This window comes from Hypanus sabinus, chromosome X2, assembly GCF_030144855.1.
Source record: "Hypanus sabinus isolate sHypSab1 chromosome X2, sHypSab1.hap1, whole genome shotgun sequence".
In the NCBI taxonomy this organism is placed as follows: domain Eukaryota; kingdom Metazoa; phylum Chordata; class Chondrichthyes; order Myliobatiformes; family Dasyatidae; genus Hypanus; species Hypanus sabinus.
Window position 1 is genome coordinate 14341678 of NC_082739.1, and position 16898 is coordinate 14358575.

Consider the following 16898-nt stretch of genomic DNA (forward strand, 5'->3'; position numbering starts at 1 on the left):
GATCTCATTGAAACCTTTCAAATGTTGAAAGGCCTAGACAGAGTAGATGGTGAGTTTGTGGAATTGTTTGCCCCATGCAGGTGTGGAGACCAGGTCATTGGGTGTACTTAAGGCACACTTTGATAGGTTCTTGATTGGACATGGCATCAAAGGTTACGGGGAGAAGGCTGGTAACTGGGGTTGAGGAGGAGATAGAAAAAAGGATCAGCCATGACTGAATGGCAGAGCAGACTTGATGGGCCAGATGGACAGTTTCCCATAGTGAGCTTCAGCTTTGTTCTGAGTGAGACGAGGAGGGATATGTTACCACAGTGAGGTTCAGGTGGCTGAATGAGATGAGGAGGAACAGATTACCATAGTGAGGTTCACATGCATTGAGTGAGAAGAGGAGGGACTGGTTACCATAGTGATGTTCTAGTGGGCTGAGTGAGATGAGGACGGACAGTTTACCATAGTGAGGTTCAGCTGTGACCTTGATAATGGTTATCTAATAGTGGAGATGGAAGCCTGCTTGGTGAGATTTACAAATGATGCTGCTGGAAAACATCATAGACTTGAGTGGTGGCATATATTCAAGGATTTAAGAAGGAAATGGATCCATTGGCCTCTGTACAAGTCTTTGAATTTATCATAACTTACTTACTTTATGTCACTTTCTATTAGTGCTTTCTATATGAGGCAGAAAACACTGATCTCAGTAGGGGCCTGGCAATAGCATTTTTTGACGTTTTCTTTCCAGCCATGGCTTCTGTCCAATATAAACATCCTTATTATTTTATGTCATACTTATAAATAGAATTGTTGATGTAGAAGGAAACATTTAAGGGTTAAAGCTGCAGTACTAAATCAATGATTTGTCTTCAGATGGAGAAGTGAGACTGCAGGGATAATGTAATGCAGAATTCAGTGGTTATTTTTTGTGTAGTAATTTTTTGAATGATATCTATAAGGAGATACGTACTTAGAAATTGTTATGTGTTAAAGCAATTTGTATATCAACCTTGCAGGCTGGAATGACCAACCACAGCCTCATCTCAGGAGCTTGAAATACCTTTGTGGGAGTTACCAACTAACACCAGCAATTCCCATTATAAATGTGGGCAAAATAAATTATATGCCACCAAAATTCTGTGTGATAACCGAGAAGATCCCTGCTTCTCACCCTCTGCATTCCACCTTGACTGAACAGAGGAACACTTTACGTGATAGACTAATACAATTGTGCTGCTCCATCAAGTGCTCTGTGAGGTCATTCTTACCCTTGGCCATTGGGCTGTATAATGAGTCAACTTATAGCCAGGGAAGTGATGACCCCCTCCTGTCAGACTGCTTGAGGTAACTTATTTTTTATTCTTTCCCACTTCTCTTCTAATATCTGTGCACTTGTAATCCTACTGTGACACTGTAATTTCCTTTGGGATCAATAAATTATCTATCTGTCTATCTTTTGCTTTCAGTTAGCATTCATCCAGATCCACTGCAAGAAGGAATTGGAAGCATGACTTTTTGTGCTGACCCCAATGTCTGTATTGCTGTCCAGCCCTCCACTATGAACTGACAATAGGTCTTTAAGGGGATTGATCTCCGGTTGTTTTGTGGATACTCTTCCAGCAGAATGCATACAGCCTACCTCTTCCATCCTCATTGAAGTGCAGCAGTTGCTGGAGTCTTTGGTTTGAACCAGGTTGCTCACGGAGGGGCTGTATGTCAGGAGCAAATGGGGAGCTTTGACGCCTGTGCCTGTCCCGGGATTACTTTGCGCGGAGGGAGCGGCAAAGGTTCGGGCGTAGTAGGCGCAGCGGCGGCGGACGGAGCGGCCGGAGGTGAAGCGGTTCGAGCGAAGTAACAAAGTAACAACCGGAGCGGAACTGGGAGCCGATCCGGAGCGGCAGAGAAGTTAAGCCGCCCTCGAAGCTATCCGGGTCGCTCCTTCTTCCCCATCTCATTCTCCGGCCTGATCGCATCCAGCGTAGCCCTGAGGATCAACTACAACACGAAGTAGCCCCTCTCCTCTCTCCGCACCGGATTGGATCCGGGAGTGAAACGAGCGCCGGGCTCGGGATGGAGCCGGGAGAGTGAGGCAGGAGTGGGGCGAGCTAAAGGCCGGCACCCACATCCACCACACGCCCGGCCCGATCGGCGCAGGCCTGGCCGGCGCACCGGGCCTAAGGCAACTGAGCCAGGCGGCTAGGGCCCAGAGTCCAGAACGAGTGTCCAGTGCGAAAGTCCCGGGGCGACCAGAGCCCGGGCCCTGGAGCCGAAGCCTGCCCCCACAAACTCTCTGCGGGCTGGATGTAACCTCCACACTCCATCGATAGAGGTTCGAGACAGGATTGATTCCACATCGACTTCAGTCCCGACATTGGATTGAAATCTGTACTGAAGATTGATTTCGTACTGGATGATGAAACTAAATCTATATCTGATAGATGCAGCGCTGGAAAATAAGACAACCGATAAGCATCAAAGCCTGATCAATATTGCACTGGATAATGAGATTGAATAACTGATCGATACCACAGCGGATAAAACCTAATCGATAAGTATCAGGCTGGAATATGAAATTGAACTGATAAAGTGTCAATACAGCAGGAGCGGCAATAACGGGAAGTGTTTTCCGGGTTGAGACTGGGCTCGGTTTCTAGAATGGGATTTAGTCCTGCACTTGACTGTGAACCCTGATAGCTGGTCTGAGGTATTCCTGACCCACGTAGTTGACCTGAGACCGCGTCAGGCAAACTTGTCTAGGAAGTCTGCATCGAGAAATTTTGCATTTTCTCCTTGAAGTATTGGTTGTCGATCAGGTTTTGCGCAAGAAAAAATGAGAATTGGATAAATTGTAAGAACAGGAATCAGTGAGAGGAGCCAAATGAGCGTTACACCGTCCGGGCTGAGTGAGAGGTAAGAAAGCAAAAGGGTTTTAAAAAAAACCCTTAGTATGAACAATAACGGACGCAACGAAAAACGCATGGGTGTGGGGATTAGTGGAAAATGTACTGATGGGGAAAGGGAGGAAATGAAGAAAGGATGGGGCTTGAATGTACAGTTTACAGTGTGAACACCTGTGGCATACCTGCACAGAATAATATCTGGCTGGATGTTAAATATATTGTCGTGCTCTGTAGGGCTGTGAATAAGCTCTGGTTGTATTTCACAAGGATTCAGAATATATTTACAGAATAGTACCAGAGGTAGCTGGAGTTTGATGGAGAGATGGAAAAAGCAGGAGTTTGTTGCTGGTGGAGACAAGATTAAAGGGAATTTGACAGAAGTTTCAGAATCATGAAATATTCTGACTGGCAGGGTCACTGGAAGCCAGAGGATGTGGAATTGTCATAGATGTGCAGAGTAGAATTGCTGCTATTTACTCTGACCTCTTCAAAGTTCAGTTTCCCCATTTGCAAAGATGTCTTTTTGGTTGCACTCTCCCACTTGAACAATTCTCTTTTAGATTGTTATGAACTACTCAGTCATTACAGACAGAGCCTTCAGAGTGTGCAACAATGGTCATTATTCAGTATTGTGCCAACTTTACATATCTGATGGGTGGCAGGGTGGAGATGTGTCTCTACCAAAGGAGTGTTAGGTCTCATTCCCCTTAATAGCCTGCAGATCACCCTTAGGCAAGGTGTAGCACCTGCTTAGCAACCTCCTCCCACCCCCGATCATGGTCACGTGAAGCCATGAGAGTAGGTTGTATGAGATGATCGTATGAGCAGGTATTGGTCATGGCTGGGGTCACCCATCTTGTAAAGACACTGCCAATGGCAAACCACTTCTGTAGAAAAATTTGCCAAGAACATTCATGGGCATGGAAAGGCCATGATCGCATGTGTCCTATGACACGGGGCATGATGGACGAATGATGGAATAGAAAGACAGGCGTTTTGTTATTGTACATACCCCACTTCAGAACTGCTTCCAAATGGTTCCCAGTCACCCAGCTGCAGTGAGGGGCAGTTTTTATTTGGCTTTTTGTACACTGCAATATTTTTCACAGCAATAAAGTGATTGACCAGTTAATCGGTTTTTGGTAATGTTGATTAAAGCAGTTCACTGCCCAACTCCTACTTCCCATTGAATCTTTTGCAACCACCTGAACAAGCAACAGGAATATTATTTTTTAAAATCTCGTCCAAATAATACATCTGATTCACTGTGTTGTCCTTTATTCTACACTTACAGTATAGGATACCTCTCAGTGTCAATGGCAGTGCACTTTTGAAGATCTGTTGGCTCAAATCACATTTAAACCAACAGATTGGAGTGATTTGCCCAGTGCAGTATCGGATAGTTCTGTGCTATTGGAAGTGCTATCTCACATGTAACGTTAAATTGAGATCCTATGTCTCTTCCCGTGGTACTGTTTGGAAGAACACACAAAATCTCTTCCAACTATTTTTATCAGTATTTAGCCCTTAAGCAAACATTGCTATTTGCTGGCCATAATGTTCATGGAATAAACCGCTGTATTTATCATGTTACAGCAGAGACTAGGCTTTGTATGTATTTAGTTGGAGGTATTGCACTTTAGCATGTCCTGTGGTACTTGTTGTCAATTATAATTGTATGTCTCCTAATTCAGAGTTGAGAATGGTAAAATTGAGCCAATGAGTTGCTGCTTATTAAGTATGATTTGCAGAGATTGAGAGTGCCGTTTGTATAAAGTGCCTAAGAAGTCTTTCTTGAGAAGCTTCATTAGATGAAGGATGCTATTTAAATGTAATATGATCCTTTGCAACCAGATGTTACTAATGTACTCTGTATTGTGTACAGTTCTGGTTGCACACTGCAGGAAGGATGTGGTAGTAATAGAGTGCAAAAGAAATTTGTCAGAATGTTGCCTGAAATGGATGACTAGTTATAAGGACAAGTTGGATAGGTTTATTCTCACTGGAATGCAGAAACCTCTGAATAAAAATAGGTTTAACAAATAGTCCAAATCTTTATTCTAGAGCAGGAGAGAATAGAACTAGAGGACACCGGTTTAAGGTGAGAGGAGAGGGATAAGCTTTTTCCACATAGGTTGATGAACACCTAGAATGAGATGTCAGAGGTGGTGGTAGATAATACATGTTTGGACAGATATTTGGCTAAGAAAGGCAAAGTAGAATACAAGCCTAATTTTTTTTGGGGGGGGGGTGTGGATCAGTATCAGTAGGCATTTTGGGAAAAAATGGGGCAAAAGACCTGTTTCTGTGATGTACAATTCTGATTCTAAGTATCTTGGGTCTTCATAATGGAGCTGTGTGAATTTTATTGGGTCTAAAATGATGAAGTGCTTTCAACGTATTTTCTAACTCTATTCTGTAACACCCATCTTTAAGATACTTATTTTGTACAGCTTCAAATAGACTCCCAAACCCTAGTTCCTAACTTTGGCTGTATCCTTGAGAAAAATATAAATCATTCCTGTGTGGTGATGTTGCTGGCATTGAGTGTCAAGACCCTGCTATGGAGAGTGCCCAGTCATAGAAATGAATGTTAATGAGGGAATACTGATTGGAATAGTGAGGATCTCGATGAATGTAGCTGATTGAATGGATTTGTGGTTATTTAATGTTATATTGATAGTTCTTTGTAGCTGTTTATATACGTCTGTTGTTGGGAGAAAAAATGATGAATCATCTTTTTGACTCTATCAGCAATCATTTAAAGCAGCGATTCCCAGCCTTTTTTATGCCATGGACCCCTGCCACTAACCGAGGGGCCCATGGACCCTAGGTAAGGAACCCCTGATTTAGAGGGATGTCAGTCAAACGTAGGGAAAAGGAACCAGCTCAGAAGGAACCTTCATTGTCACATATGAGTTGGGCTGAAGGATCTGTTTCTGCTCTCTATTCCTCCAATGTTAATACCGGCCCTACAATGTGTAAATAGTAAAGGGCTGTAAACTGAGAACTTAATCTGAAGTGAGACTGCCATTAGCACCAAATGTGATCATGACTGACAAGGCGCATGTATGTATAGATGCTTCAATCATTGCATGCTCCAGACAAGGTTACATTGCATCCTGTTCCCTCAGCCGAGAATAACTAAAATAATTGCTCCTTATTTCTTTGGAAAAGGATCGTTCGGATGATTTGGTGATAGAGGAGTTGTCTTTTGGGGAAAGCTAGAGGCAGCTGGGGCTGTGATAGACAAAACAAGAATCGATCTTATTAAATCGTGTACAATTTTTCAGGTCTGGAGAAGATAAATGTTGAAATGTTGGATTTTAGGATCATGACATTTGACATTTCTTTTGAATGATGGCACAGCCTCAAAGGCCTAAATCGCCTACTCCTATTTCTACAATTTATTTTCTTATCCTTTATTGTCTAAGCTATTCCCTCAGTGTGATGTAACTTAAAACAGTCATTTTGGCATTCAACCCTTTTATTGGGGTCTGGCCGAAAGACTTGCCATTTAAGTACATGGGTTGTCTGATGTTGTAGTACTAAAAGCTCCATATCCTTTAAATCTGTCACAAAAGTTTGAGCATATCAGCTTTAATAAGCTTGTAGGCTCTGAAAATGCATTTTTGCAAGCTTCAAGTATAAAGTTTTCGGCTGGTTCACACTGGTTTCATTGGATTTAAGCAGATTCAGGCCATTTCCGGTTGGTTCAAACTGGAGCTTAAGGTAAAGTAACCCTTAAGATGCAGTGATCATTAGGCCATCAGGCTCTCTATTAGTTGGGGTTGAGCATGGATGTTGCATCCTAGCTGTCTCCGTGATACACAAGCCAGGGCAGTAGAATATGGAGAGCAAGCTGTTGCCCATGCAGCAGGCTGATCTTCTCCACGCAGCTGATGGATCCAACGGAACATGCAGTGAGTGATAGCTTGATGTCAATGACATGGCAAGAGTTGCCAGTAGGCATTGAACTCAATGTGGGACTGCCTTAGCGATTCCAGCCCTGGCTTTTTCCCCGGGGTTTACTTCTGAAGCCTTCCCCATGAATGGTTATAGCCGTAAGGCAGTGGGTGTTTGAGATCAGAGTTTTCCTTCTCCTAGATGAGCTGCCAACCATTGCTGACAAGCAGAATCTGCTCAAAACAACAGATTTTAAGGCATCAATAACACACCTTTGCCCCTTCTTCTGTCAGCCAGGCTTAGTGGCTAAACCACACGTGAAGGTCAGGAGCTGAACTTGGTTGTCAGAGGCTATCTAAGATGGCATGTGCTGGCCTTGGATAGATTCCAAAGGAGATTGAGGAAAATAATCCTGGGAATGAAAGGGTTAATGAAAAGTTTGATGGTTTTGGACCTATACCCACTGGAGTTCAGCGAATCTCACTGAAACCGATCAGATATTGAAAGTTCTAAGTATAGTGGACATGGGATATTTCCTATAGTGGGAGAGTCATGGACCAGAGGACACAGCTTCAAAATACAAGGCCATCCCTTTAGAACAGAAATGAGGAAGAATCTCTTTAGCCAGAGGGTAGTGAATCTGTTGAATTCATTGGCTGTGAATGCCAAGTCATTGGATATATTTAATGCAGAGGTTAATAGGTTCTTGATTAGTGAAGGTGTCAAAGGTTAAGGGAAGAAGGCAGGAGAATGGGATTGAGGGATAATAAATCAGCCATGATGGAATAGTGGAGCAGACTCGATGAACTGAGAGACCTAATTCTGTTCTTATGTCTTATACTCTTAAGAATATGGGAGTAAAATGATGGACGGATGATCATCTACTGATTTCCAAAAAGCTTTATTTACCACAACTTTAGGAAACTGTTGAAATCAGCTCAAGTGCAAGGAATTGAAGGCAGTTAATCAACATATTTAGAAACTGAGCAGCAGAGTGTACAGAATGGGGGGGGGGTAAAGGGAAAAAATTGGCAGGATGTGACTAGTGGTCTGCTAGGTTGTTGAATATATGTTGGGCCAAAATTGTTCTTATTGTATATATTATTTGGATGTTATAAACATGGAAAGCCATGTTTGCTGATGGGACAAAGATGAGTGGTATTGTCAGCAGTGCAGAGGGAAGCATCAAGTTACAAAAGAGACATTAATAGATTTAAGTGTTTGCAGTACTGCAGAAAATAAATTTTAATGGAGACAAAGATTAGGTTGCTCAGTATTGACTAGGGAAGAATGGGGTAATTTTTAAATGAAGAAAGCTAGAAACTTTGAGAAGATAAGTATATAAAATAATCAAAGACTACTGGAATTCTTAGTTTATATTAAGGTACGCAAGTTGTTAAAAGTTTTGCTTTAGCTATACAAAGACTCAGACAAACAACTGGTTATGCGGACTGTTAAGGAACTCATTCTGTAGGAGGGTAACAATAACCAAGGAGGCAATGCAGTTTAAATTTTACCAGTAATAACTTGTCACCAATGGCTAGATTACAAGATACCTTTATACATATTGAAGCTATAACTCATGAAATTTTAAAGTCCAATAATTATTTTATTGTGAGTTTGATGAAGCTGAGTGGTCAAGTACAATGGGATAGATGGGAGAAATTAAAATATACCTATTCCATTGGTTGGACAGTTCAAGATGGGTCTTAAAAAATTAAAACCACCTCAGGAGTGGAAAATAAACATTTATTTGTTATGGAAGTTTAGAACTATCTTGTGCAAATAATACTTCAGTTGAAGGCTTTTAGAGACTGCATCTCTTATCTGAGTGTAGCAGAACTGGCTTGAAGGGCTGAACAGCCTGCTCCTCTGAGATCCAAACTTGAACTCTCTGGTTCAGACTCTTTAGTGATCTTCAGGATTCCGCAATGTGGTTTGTTCAGAAGGCATTCTGTGATTGATTTCTCGCTCTCTCTCTCCCTGTAATTGCACAGTACATTTCCATAGCACGTTGAATTTCTAATTTAAATAACGCAAGTCAAACCCTTACTGAAGAATGAGGGCAAGTGTAATGACAGCCAAATCCAGATCTTTTCATATTGGGTTCATTTTAAATCTGTGTAAAAATGAACCTGATTAGGAGGAAAGAACAGGATATGTTCAAGTTACTTGTTCAAGTTATTTGAACCATGTATTAGCATATGTGGATCCTTGTCTAGAATCAATGCATTCAAAAGCAACAAAATCAGACCTACTATTCTTTTAGTGAATCTTGGTGTCACTGACAAACCAATGTTAATTGCTCCAGCCTAATTGCCCTTGGAAAAAGTGATGGTGAGCTATCTTGTGGTCCATCTGGTGAAGTTCTCTCACCATATTGTTAGAAAGGAAACACTATTATTTGGTGTTTGTATTGTGAATGTTATTTACCTCTAATCAGTTCTTGCTGGAATGTTCTTTGGATCTTATTGCATGCAGGCCTAAGCTGTTTCATTTGCCATTGCAAAGATAATTTAACATTGTATGACTGTAAATGAGTTTCCCCACTTCTGATCATTTGATAGAAGAAAATTCATGGAAGCAGCTGAAAGATGGCTGGGCCTGAGGATTCTGCCCTGAAGAACTCCTGCTTTGATATCCAGGAGCTTAGATGATTGACTGAATTTCCCACTGCTGCCATTAATGAGTCAAATGGCCTAATTCTGTTCCTATGACTTGTGGCCCCAAACCTTAACTGAGCATTGTTGAGAGGTTAGTGAGGAAGCTGCTTGCAGGCATGATTGATAACAGCTTCCATCACTTTGGTTATTAGTTAACTTAATAGGTGGTAATTAGTAAGATTTGGTATGTCTTGAATAAAAACTGTGTACAGAAAATAATCTGCAAGTAAGGCTATATCTATGGGAAGAGAAACTGAATAATCCCACCATTTCTGTTTTTATTTTAGATTTTCAGCATCTTTTTTTTGTTTTACTTGGGTGTGTCTTGTTTTTACGATCAGGGCGTAGCTATGCAATTTTCTGCATAACTGTCGGGGAGCAGTTTGGCTGACAGTATATCTAGCCCAAGTGCACAGGTCTCCTGGAGTCAGGAAGTTGGTTGGCCTCATAGCCTTGGCTATGTTGACCAGTTTTCTTAACCATTTGTTGTTCCCAATGCACATTTATTATCAAAGTGTCTGTACTGTATACAAACTTGAGATTTGTCATCTTGCAGGCAACCACAAAACAAAGAAACACAGTAGAACCCATTAACAAACCCCACATACCAAACCATCAAACACCTAATGTGTAAGGGAAAAAAAACAATTGTGCAAACAATGAAAAATGTAAACAACAAAACAAGGAACATTAACACAGAGTCCCTGAAAGTGAGTTCACAGCCACGGAGCCAGTCCGGCTCTGAGGTGAGTGCAGATGGTGGATGGCTACAGCTGCAGAGTCAGTTCAGCGCTGAAACAAGTAACACACAAAATGCTGGAGGAACTCAACGCACCAGGCAGCATCTATGGAAAAAAAAAGTACAGTTGACATTTTGGGCCGAGACCCTTCAGCATGGATTTTCAGCATCTGCAGGATTTCTCTTTGAAACTTCTTGAGTAGTGAGTTTGGCAGGTTACTAGCTTCTGTGATGACGGCAATCTCAGGTGGAAGCCAGGATGATTTTTGGATTGTTCACTTGGCATCATGTTCTGTGCCTCACAGTTGTGGATGATAGGGATGCTCTTAGAGCTTCCTCTTCCCGTTAGCTGTTTAGTTATTCACCACCAGTTTCAACTTGATGAAGCAAGACTGCAGTGTTTTAATCACATCATCTGATTGAAGTTGTTTAGCCCTGTCTATTGTATTCAAGCAGCCTAGGCACAAAACATAAGAAAATAGAGGCAAGAGGTGGTTGTGAGGCCCTTCAAGCATGCCCTGACATTCTATGAACTTCGCTGATTTTCGTGACTGCCTGGTCCACACGTCCCTCCCCACAGATATCCCACCTGGTACTTATCCCTGCAAGCATAAATGCTACACCTGTCCCTACACCTCCTCTCTTACTACCATTCAGGACCCCAAACAGTCCTTCCAGGTGAGGCAACACTTCACTTGTGAGTCTGTTGGGGTAATTTATTGCATCCGGTGCTCCCGGTGCGGCCTCCTTTATGTCGGCGACACCCGATGCAGATTGGGGGACCGCTTCGTCGAGCACCTACGCTCCGTCCGCCATAACTGACAGGATTTCCCGGTTGTCACCCACTTCAACTCTGCTTCACATTCCAATTCGGATATGTCCATACATGGCCTCCTGTACTGCCACAATGAGGCCAAACTCGGGTTGGAGGAGCAACATCTCATATACTGTCTGGGTAGCCTCCAGCCCCTTGGTATGAACATTGAATTCTCCAACTTCCAGTAAGTCCCTCCCTCTCCCTTCCACCATCCTACTTTCACTCTGCCTCCTCTTCTAGCTGCCTATCACCTCTCTCATGATTCTGCCTTCTACTACCCATAGTGCTTTCCCCTTTCATTCCTTCTTCACCTCTCTGGCCTAACCCCTCCCTGCTTCCCCTCCCTCACCTCTTGATCTTTCCTCTGATTGGTTTTTCACCTGGCACCTTCACACCTCCCCCCACCTTCTTTATAGGGCTCTTGTTCCCTCCTTCTTCAATCCTGACAAAGGGTCTTGGCCCGAAATGTTGACTGTTCATTTCAACGGATGCTGCCCAACCTGCTGAGTTCATCCAGTTTGTTTGTACATGCTGATTTTATTTGTTTATTTAGCAGAATAGCATAGAATAGGCCCTTTTGGCTCTTCAAGCCAAACCACCCAGCAGCCCCCACTTTAATCCTAGCTGAATCATGGTACAACTTACATACCAACCGGTAGGTCTTTGGACTGTGGGAGGAAACCAGAGCACCTGAAGGAAATCCACATGGTCACGGTTGAATGTGCAAACTCCTTGCAGGCAGTGGCAGGAATTCAGCCTGGGTCTGAAAAACATTGTGCTGACCACTACATTACCATGCCTATGTCTAAACTTTTCTTCTGGATTAGTTCTATATAACCCTGAAATGCCCAGCCTTTCAAAAATTTACTTTGCACCTCTTTATATCCCAACCTCCTCAACCTTTTGTAATAGACCATTATAATCATTCAGTGCCATTTGCAAGAAGAAATTCCCTTGTTGCTGCTTCCCTTATTTGAGTCTATCTCACCAGTGGAAACAGCTAAGTATCTATGTTGTCATGCCTTCTCAGGGTCTTGAAGGCTTCAGTAAGATCACCCATGATTGTTCTAAATTCTGAAGAATACAAGTATGTAGTCCTTCATTGCAGCTTTATCAGTTTGGCAGCGCGTTGTTAGCTATGTCTTGGAGGTGATCCTTGCATGCTTTACTAAGCTTGGGACCCTGGGCTGATCCTTGGCTAAATAGTAATGGTGGGAAAGATCTGTTGGGCCATTATATTCCAGAAAGTGAAAATTGCCTCATGAATGTTTTGAGGTTCTGCATTTGTTCTAATTCTACACCACTTAGCTGGAATGTACTATCATGCGACATAATGGAGTGTGAAGATGTCTCCATAAGGACTGTGTGACGTGACCTTTAAAAATATCATCACAGATACATCTGCTGCAGGTGGGTTGGTGAGGAGGAAGCCAAGTAGGTTTATCCCGTCTGTTGGTTTACTCAGTATCTGTTACATTTCCAGTCTGGCAGCAGTGCCCTCAAAGCTCTGCCATTTTAGACAAGGTGGTGTTACCAATCCATTCTATATGGAGACATTGAAGATCCCCCCCCCCCTCCAGAATACATTCTTGACTTTGCTACCTTTATTGTCTCTTCCAACTGTAGTTTCACATGGGGTTAGCACCAAGGGAGGTTTCCTTGCCCACGTATGACCTGATATGGCATAATGGTGTCTGGATTCTATGGATACTCCCTCCTGCACTCCCTCCAAACCTCCTTCCCCAAGCCTGTATCTATCTATACTGTTCTACTCCTCTAGACAAGTGGAAGAGGAACATCACATTTCTTGTACAGAGCAGGATCCCTGGTCAGATCCCTACCATATTTTTCACACTGGGATAATTTTTGCTCTTGTTGAATCTGCAGTCGAACAATCAGAAGCACTGGGTTAAATGCTGACATTGTGTTGGACCATAAACATGTATTGCTGTTGACCTTTGAGAGGCAACGTGAGGTGGAATGCATGTGTTTTGGGACCCACTGGGGTGTGTTGTGCAGAACGCCCTGTAGCCTCAGGCAGGCTGTGTAAAAGCCAAGTCATTTACAGGGTCTGAACTACAGAAGCGGTTACAAGTCTGAACAAGGCCTGAATCAAGAGCAGTGATGCTGTCTGCTGTTTTAGGGTGTAATCAAAGCTGTAGTTGCCACTGGCTGACAGCCCTTGAATTGCACAATGAGTGGAAGTCCCATTCTTTTCATAATTATGGCTGATAGAATTTTAAAAAATATATTTACATGATTTGCTATTGACATGTTGGTTTTTATCCCTGAGTAACCCTTGTACTGTTGAGGGAGTAGGACTGGTTTAAATATTGGTGCTAAATGTCTACTTTTTTTTAATAAAAGTGAAAGGTGTGAAGGAAGGAGCAGCTTATTGCCATTGTATTTCCAGATCAGTTTACTGACCATCATGAAGATTGTTTATGATTCAAGTCTTTAGTTTTAATTTTAAGTCTGGTTAACTCTCCAAAATAAATGATATTTTGCTCTGTTCAGGTTTAGTTTTTTTTTGGAGAGTTTGTGCAAAGATTTTGTCTCTCATTCAATGACAAGTGCAAGAGAGAGATTCATTGTGGAAAGATTTTGATCAAAGGCTCATCGGGCCTCGTGCACTGAATGGAGAAGTGCCAATTCTCATCTCATCGAACCTCAGACTTTCCTCTGATCTTGATGACTGAAGGGTGTCAGGCTGTTTGAGCCTTCTGACCTCCTGCTTGCTTTCTTGAAGCAAGGGGTTGAAGCAGCATTTAATCTTGTGACCACCTGTGTTTCCCTTTGGTCTCACTGGCAGGTGGGGCTTTATTGCTCTGATCCTCTACCTCCCCCTTCTCACAGACTGCTACACTCAAGCTTACACTTTCAGCTTGTGTTTCGAGATGTTTGAAGCATGTGGTGAGAATTGAAACCCGAGTGGTTTCCGGCCGGGAAGTCACTGAGATTTATTTTGAGGTTGAGGAACCCACAGCCTTCAATTGAGAAATTGTGGCTTGATCAACTGACAGAATAGCTGTACCATTCTAACAGACGTGGCTTTGGGGCACCTCCCCTCCTCCTTCCATTAAGTTCTCCATCCTCTATGCATTTTGTTACCTACATTCTGTCTTTCTCTCACAGACCAGCATTCTCTCTATTTATTAACTTACTCCCTGTGCACCCTTTCTCTCCCATTGTTTCCTTTATACCTCTGCCCTAACTCTACCCCCCACCACCCTGCACATTTCACTTGTCATAATGTATGGCTGTAACCCTGGTTGCCTGGGTCTATCTAGGTTTTTTCATAGCCATGTACTCTGAACTTGAGAAAGTTTGAAGTTTGCTAACCAGGATACACACCCATTTGTTGTGGGTCCATGGTGTGTCTCTGTACAGAGATATCGCGAGGTGGTTTTGGGTTGTCTTTGAAGTGGTAGGTGATGGAATGCTGACAATGTGTCTTTTCATTGCAGCTTAGTGTTTAAACACATGCATTGTTCTGTTGCTACAGCTTCATATTCTGCACAGTCCATGAGACCTCTCCGCCTGTTAATTACTGTGAGGAGCTGGTGACTACCAGTCTGGGCGTGGACCCAGTCTCTCCCTGCATCAGTTTTCTATAAATAGGTATGTGGGCTGAGAGAGAGAGAGATCGGCTGGCCGTGTAATTACTGTACCAGTTCCAAATGTGCTGGTCTTTCATTACAGGCTCATTCACCCTTTCATTGCTGTTTTAATGATTCTGAACCATATTCTCCTCCTGACACAGGCTGATATATCTGTGCAGTTTTCTGATTTGGAATACGGGGGGGTGGGGGGGGAACACTGACTGCTTCAGACTCATTCGCCCTAGATACCTGGAAGAGGGAACATGATATTTGTGTCAATAGCTTCCGATAAAATTTGAATTTTGCCAAGTACAATTGAATGAATGTCATGCTTCAGAAAACCAATTACAACAGGCTTGAAGTATGTTTATTATTATGGCTGTAGGGGATTTTAGTACTACCAAAGTGAGATATACCAGACTGGTGCATGATATATATTTCTAGAGATTTTACATCCGGTATTCTGTACAATATTCATTGGGCACCGGTAGGGGCAATGCAAAATTGCAATTTCGCTGCCACAACAAACACTCAGTCTTTACTTCAGAAATTCTGGCTTGGTCTCACAGAAAATACAGAATAAGCTGCCCTGATACAGCTATTGACACCTTATATTTAAATGGAAACAAAGATGCTTGAAATCTGAAATAAAACCAGAAAATACCGGGAGTGCTCAGAAGATCAGGCAGCAGCTTTGAAATAGGAAGCAGAGTTAACAGTTCAGTTTGATGATCCTCTTTTTTTCTTGATTCAAAGAGCCATTTTTATTGTTTATAAATCTTGAAATGATTCACGAGGTTTTTATTAAAACAAAATTTAATGTTAAGTCTGTCAGGAGCTAGAAAGGGTTTATCAAAGAAGTGGGTTATTAGGAACCTCTCCCAAAGGAGGAAGAAGAGATGGAAAAGTTGAAGAGTCTTTTGGAATTGAAAATATTGCTGGCAGCAGTGGATTGATTAAAGTGATGTAATAAATCTGGGAATGGAGAAATGCAGATATTTTGTAGGTTTGAGAGAAGGGACAAGGCCAAGTAGACATCTTAAAATGCTTGGGAATATTAAAATTGAGTGATTTTTTTTTCCCACTGGGAGCTGTTGTAGGTTACAGTGTGCTTGGGTGATGAATGATTTTGGCTAGTATGAATTTGCAAATGAGTATCAAAGTTGTGTATGATCCTTGGAAATGGGAGACCAGATAGGAATGTAAAGGAATCGTGAAGTTTGACAGTACTGAAGAAATGGATGAGATTTTTAAGAGCGGATAGGCTGTGATGAGCAAAATTGGATGATATAGAATAAATGAGCAGAGTTATAACATGAAAATTCACCGTTGGGTTGAGTACAGCCAAGTTCTGTCTCCTTGGGGGTGATATGGCTCAGTCAGCAGCAAAATATTGGCCTGGGTGGAGTTTACCTGAAACTAATGTTTCTCCAGTGATCTTCGTGGTGAGCTGAATGGCAGATGATGGGACATCTGACTTTGAGCTTAGCTTTTGGATTTTCTATTGAGCCCAGTGACAGAGTACTGCTGTAGTGAGGCATGGGACTGGATGCACTTGGCATTGACACTTCAGCTCTACATTAGGGTTGCTTGCCTCAGGATCACGTCCCAATAACTAAGAAAAATGTAAAGGAAGCTATGTGACTTCCATATTTTAATTCCTATAATTTGAATGTGTTTCAATTAATTTTTATCTTTTTGTGTAGCTTTTAAATGTCTCTGGAATCATACTTGAAGCGTGCGGCCTATTCTGTTTTACAGATCTGGAGGATCAACTTACTGCTTCTGTTTCCACAACAGGCTCGTATACTCAGGTGGTAAATTTAGACAAGCCAGATCCTGGATGATCTAGTCTATAAATTGCATATCAGTCACAATTGTCACTCTAAACAACTGATGTTTATGTGTCCTCAAGCTTATTTCTTATGGGGACCTTAATTTCTTCTTCAACTGGAGATGACATTGAGTGTGAATGAGTTCCAATTAATGAAAGTGAAACCTTGTGTTGAATGAGATGAGGGATACGAGTAGTTTGATTATAGGTCAGCTGTGATCTTATTAAATGGCAGTAAATCAGCTCTGAGGGACTGCAGACTTGTTTGGAGCAGGAGTTCAGGTATGTGTGTTTTGGGTACATTCAGAGGGTGGTTCTGATTAAGGACTTCATTTCATACATAATAACTGTGGTGGTCACCAACAACAATGAGACTACCTGCAGAGAGGAGGTATAAGAGCTTGTGGCCTGGTGCCAGGCAAATAACATCTTCCTTGTATCAATAA

General features: G+C 42.2%; 1 protein-coding gene across 7 annotated transcripts in view; it reads left to right on the top strand.

Moving 5' to 3' along the window:
• Positions 1-1768: 1768 nt before the first annotated feature.
• Positions 1769-16898, top strand: part of LOC132385182 (rho guanine nucleotide exchange factor 12-like) — a 136758-nt gene continuing 121628 nt past the window's right edge. For 3 of the 7 annotated variants that reach the window (XM_059957044.1, XM_059957045.1, XM_059957048.1), the window contains exon 1: positions 2886-2901. Coding sequence is in view for 4 of the 7 variants with exons in the window: in XM_059957046.1 (XP_059813029.1) it covers positions 2870-2901 (32 nt within the window). In the remaining 3 variants the exon portion in view is untranslated. Of the gene's footprint in view, positions 2902-16898 lie in introns of all 7 variants that reach the window. The other 4 variants (XM_059957046.1, XM_059957047.1, XM_059957049.1 and 1 more) reach the window with 2 other exon arrangements.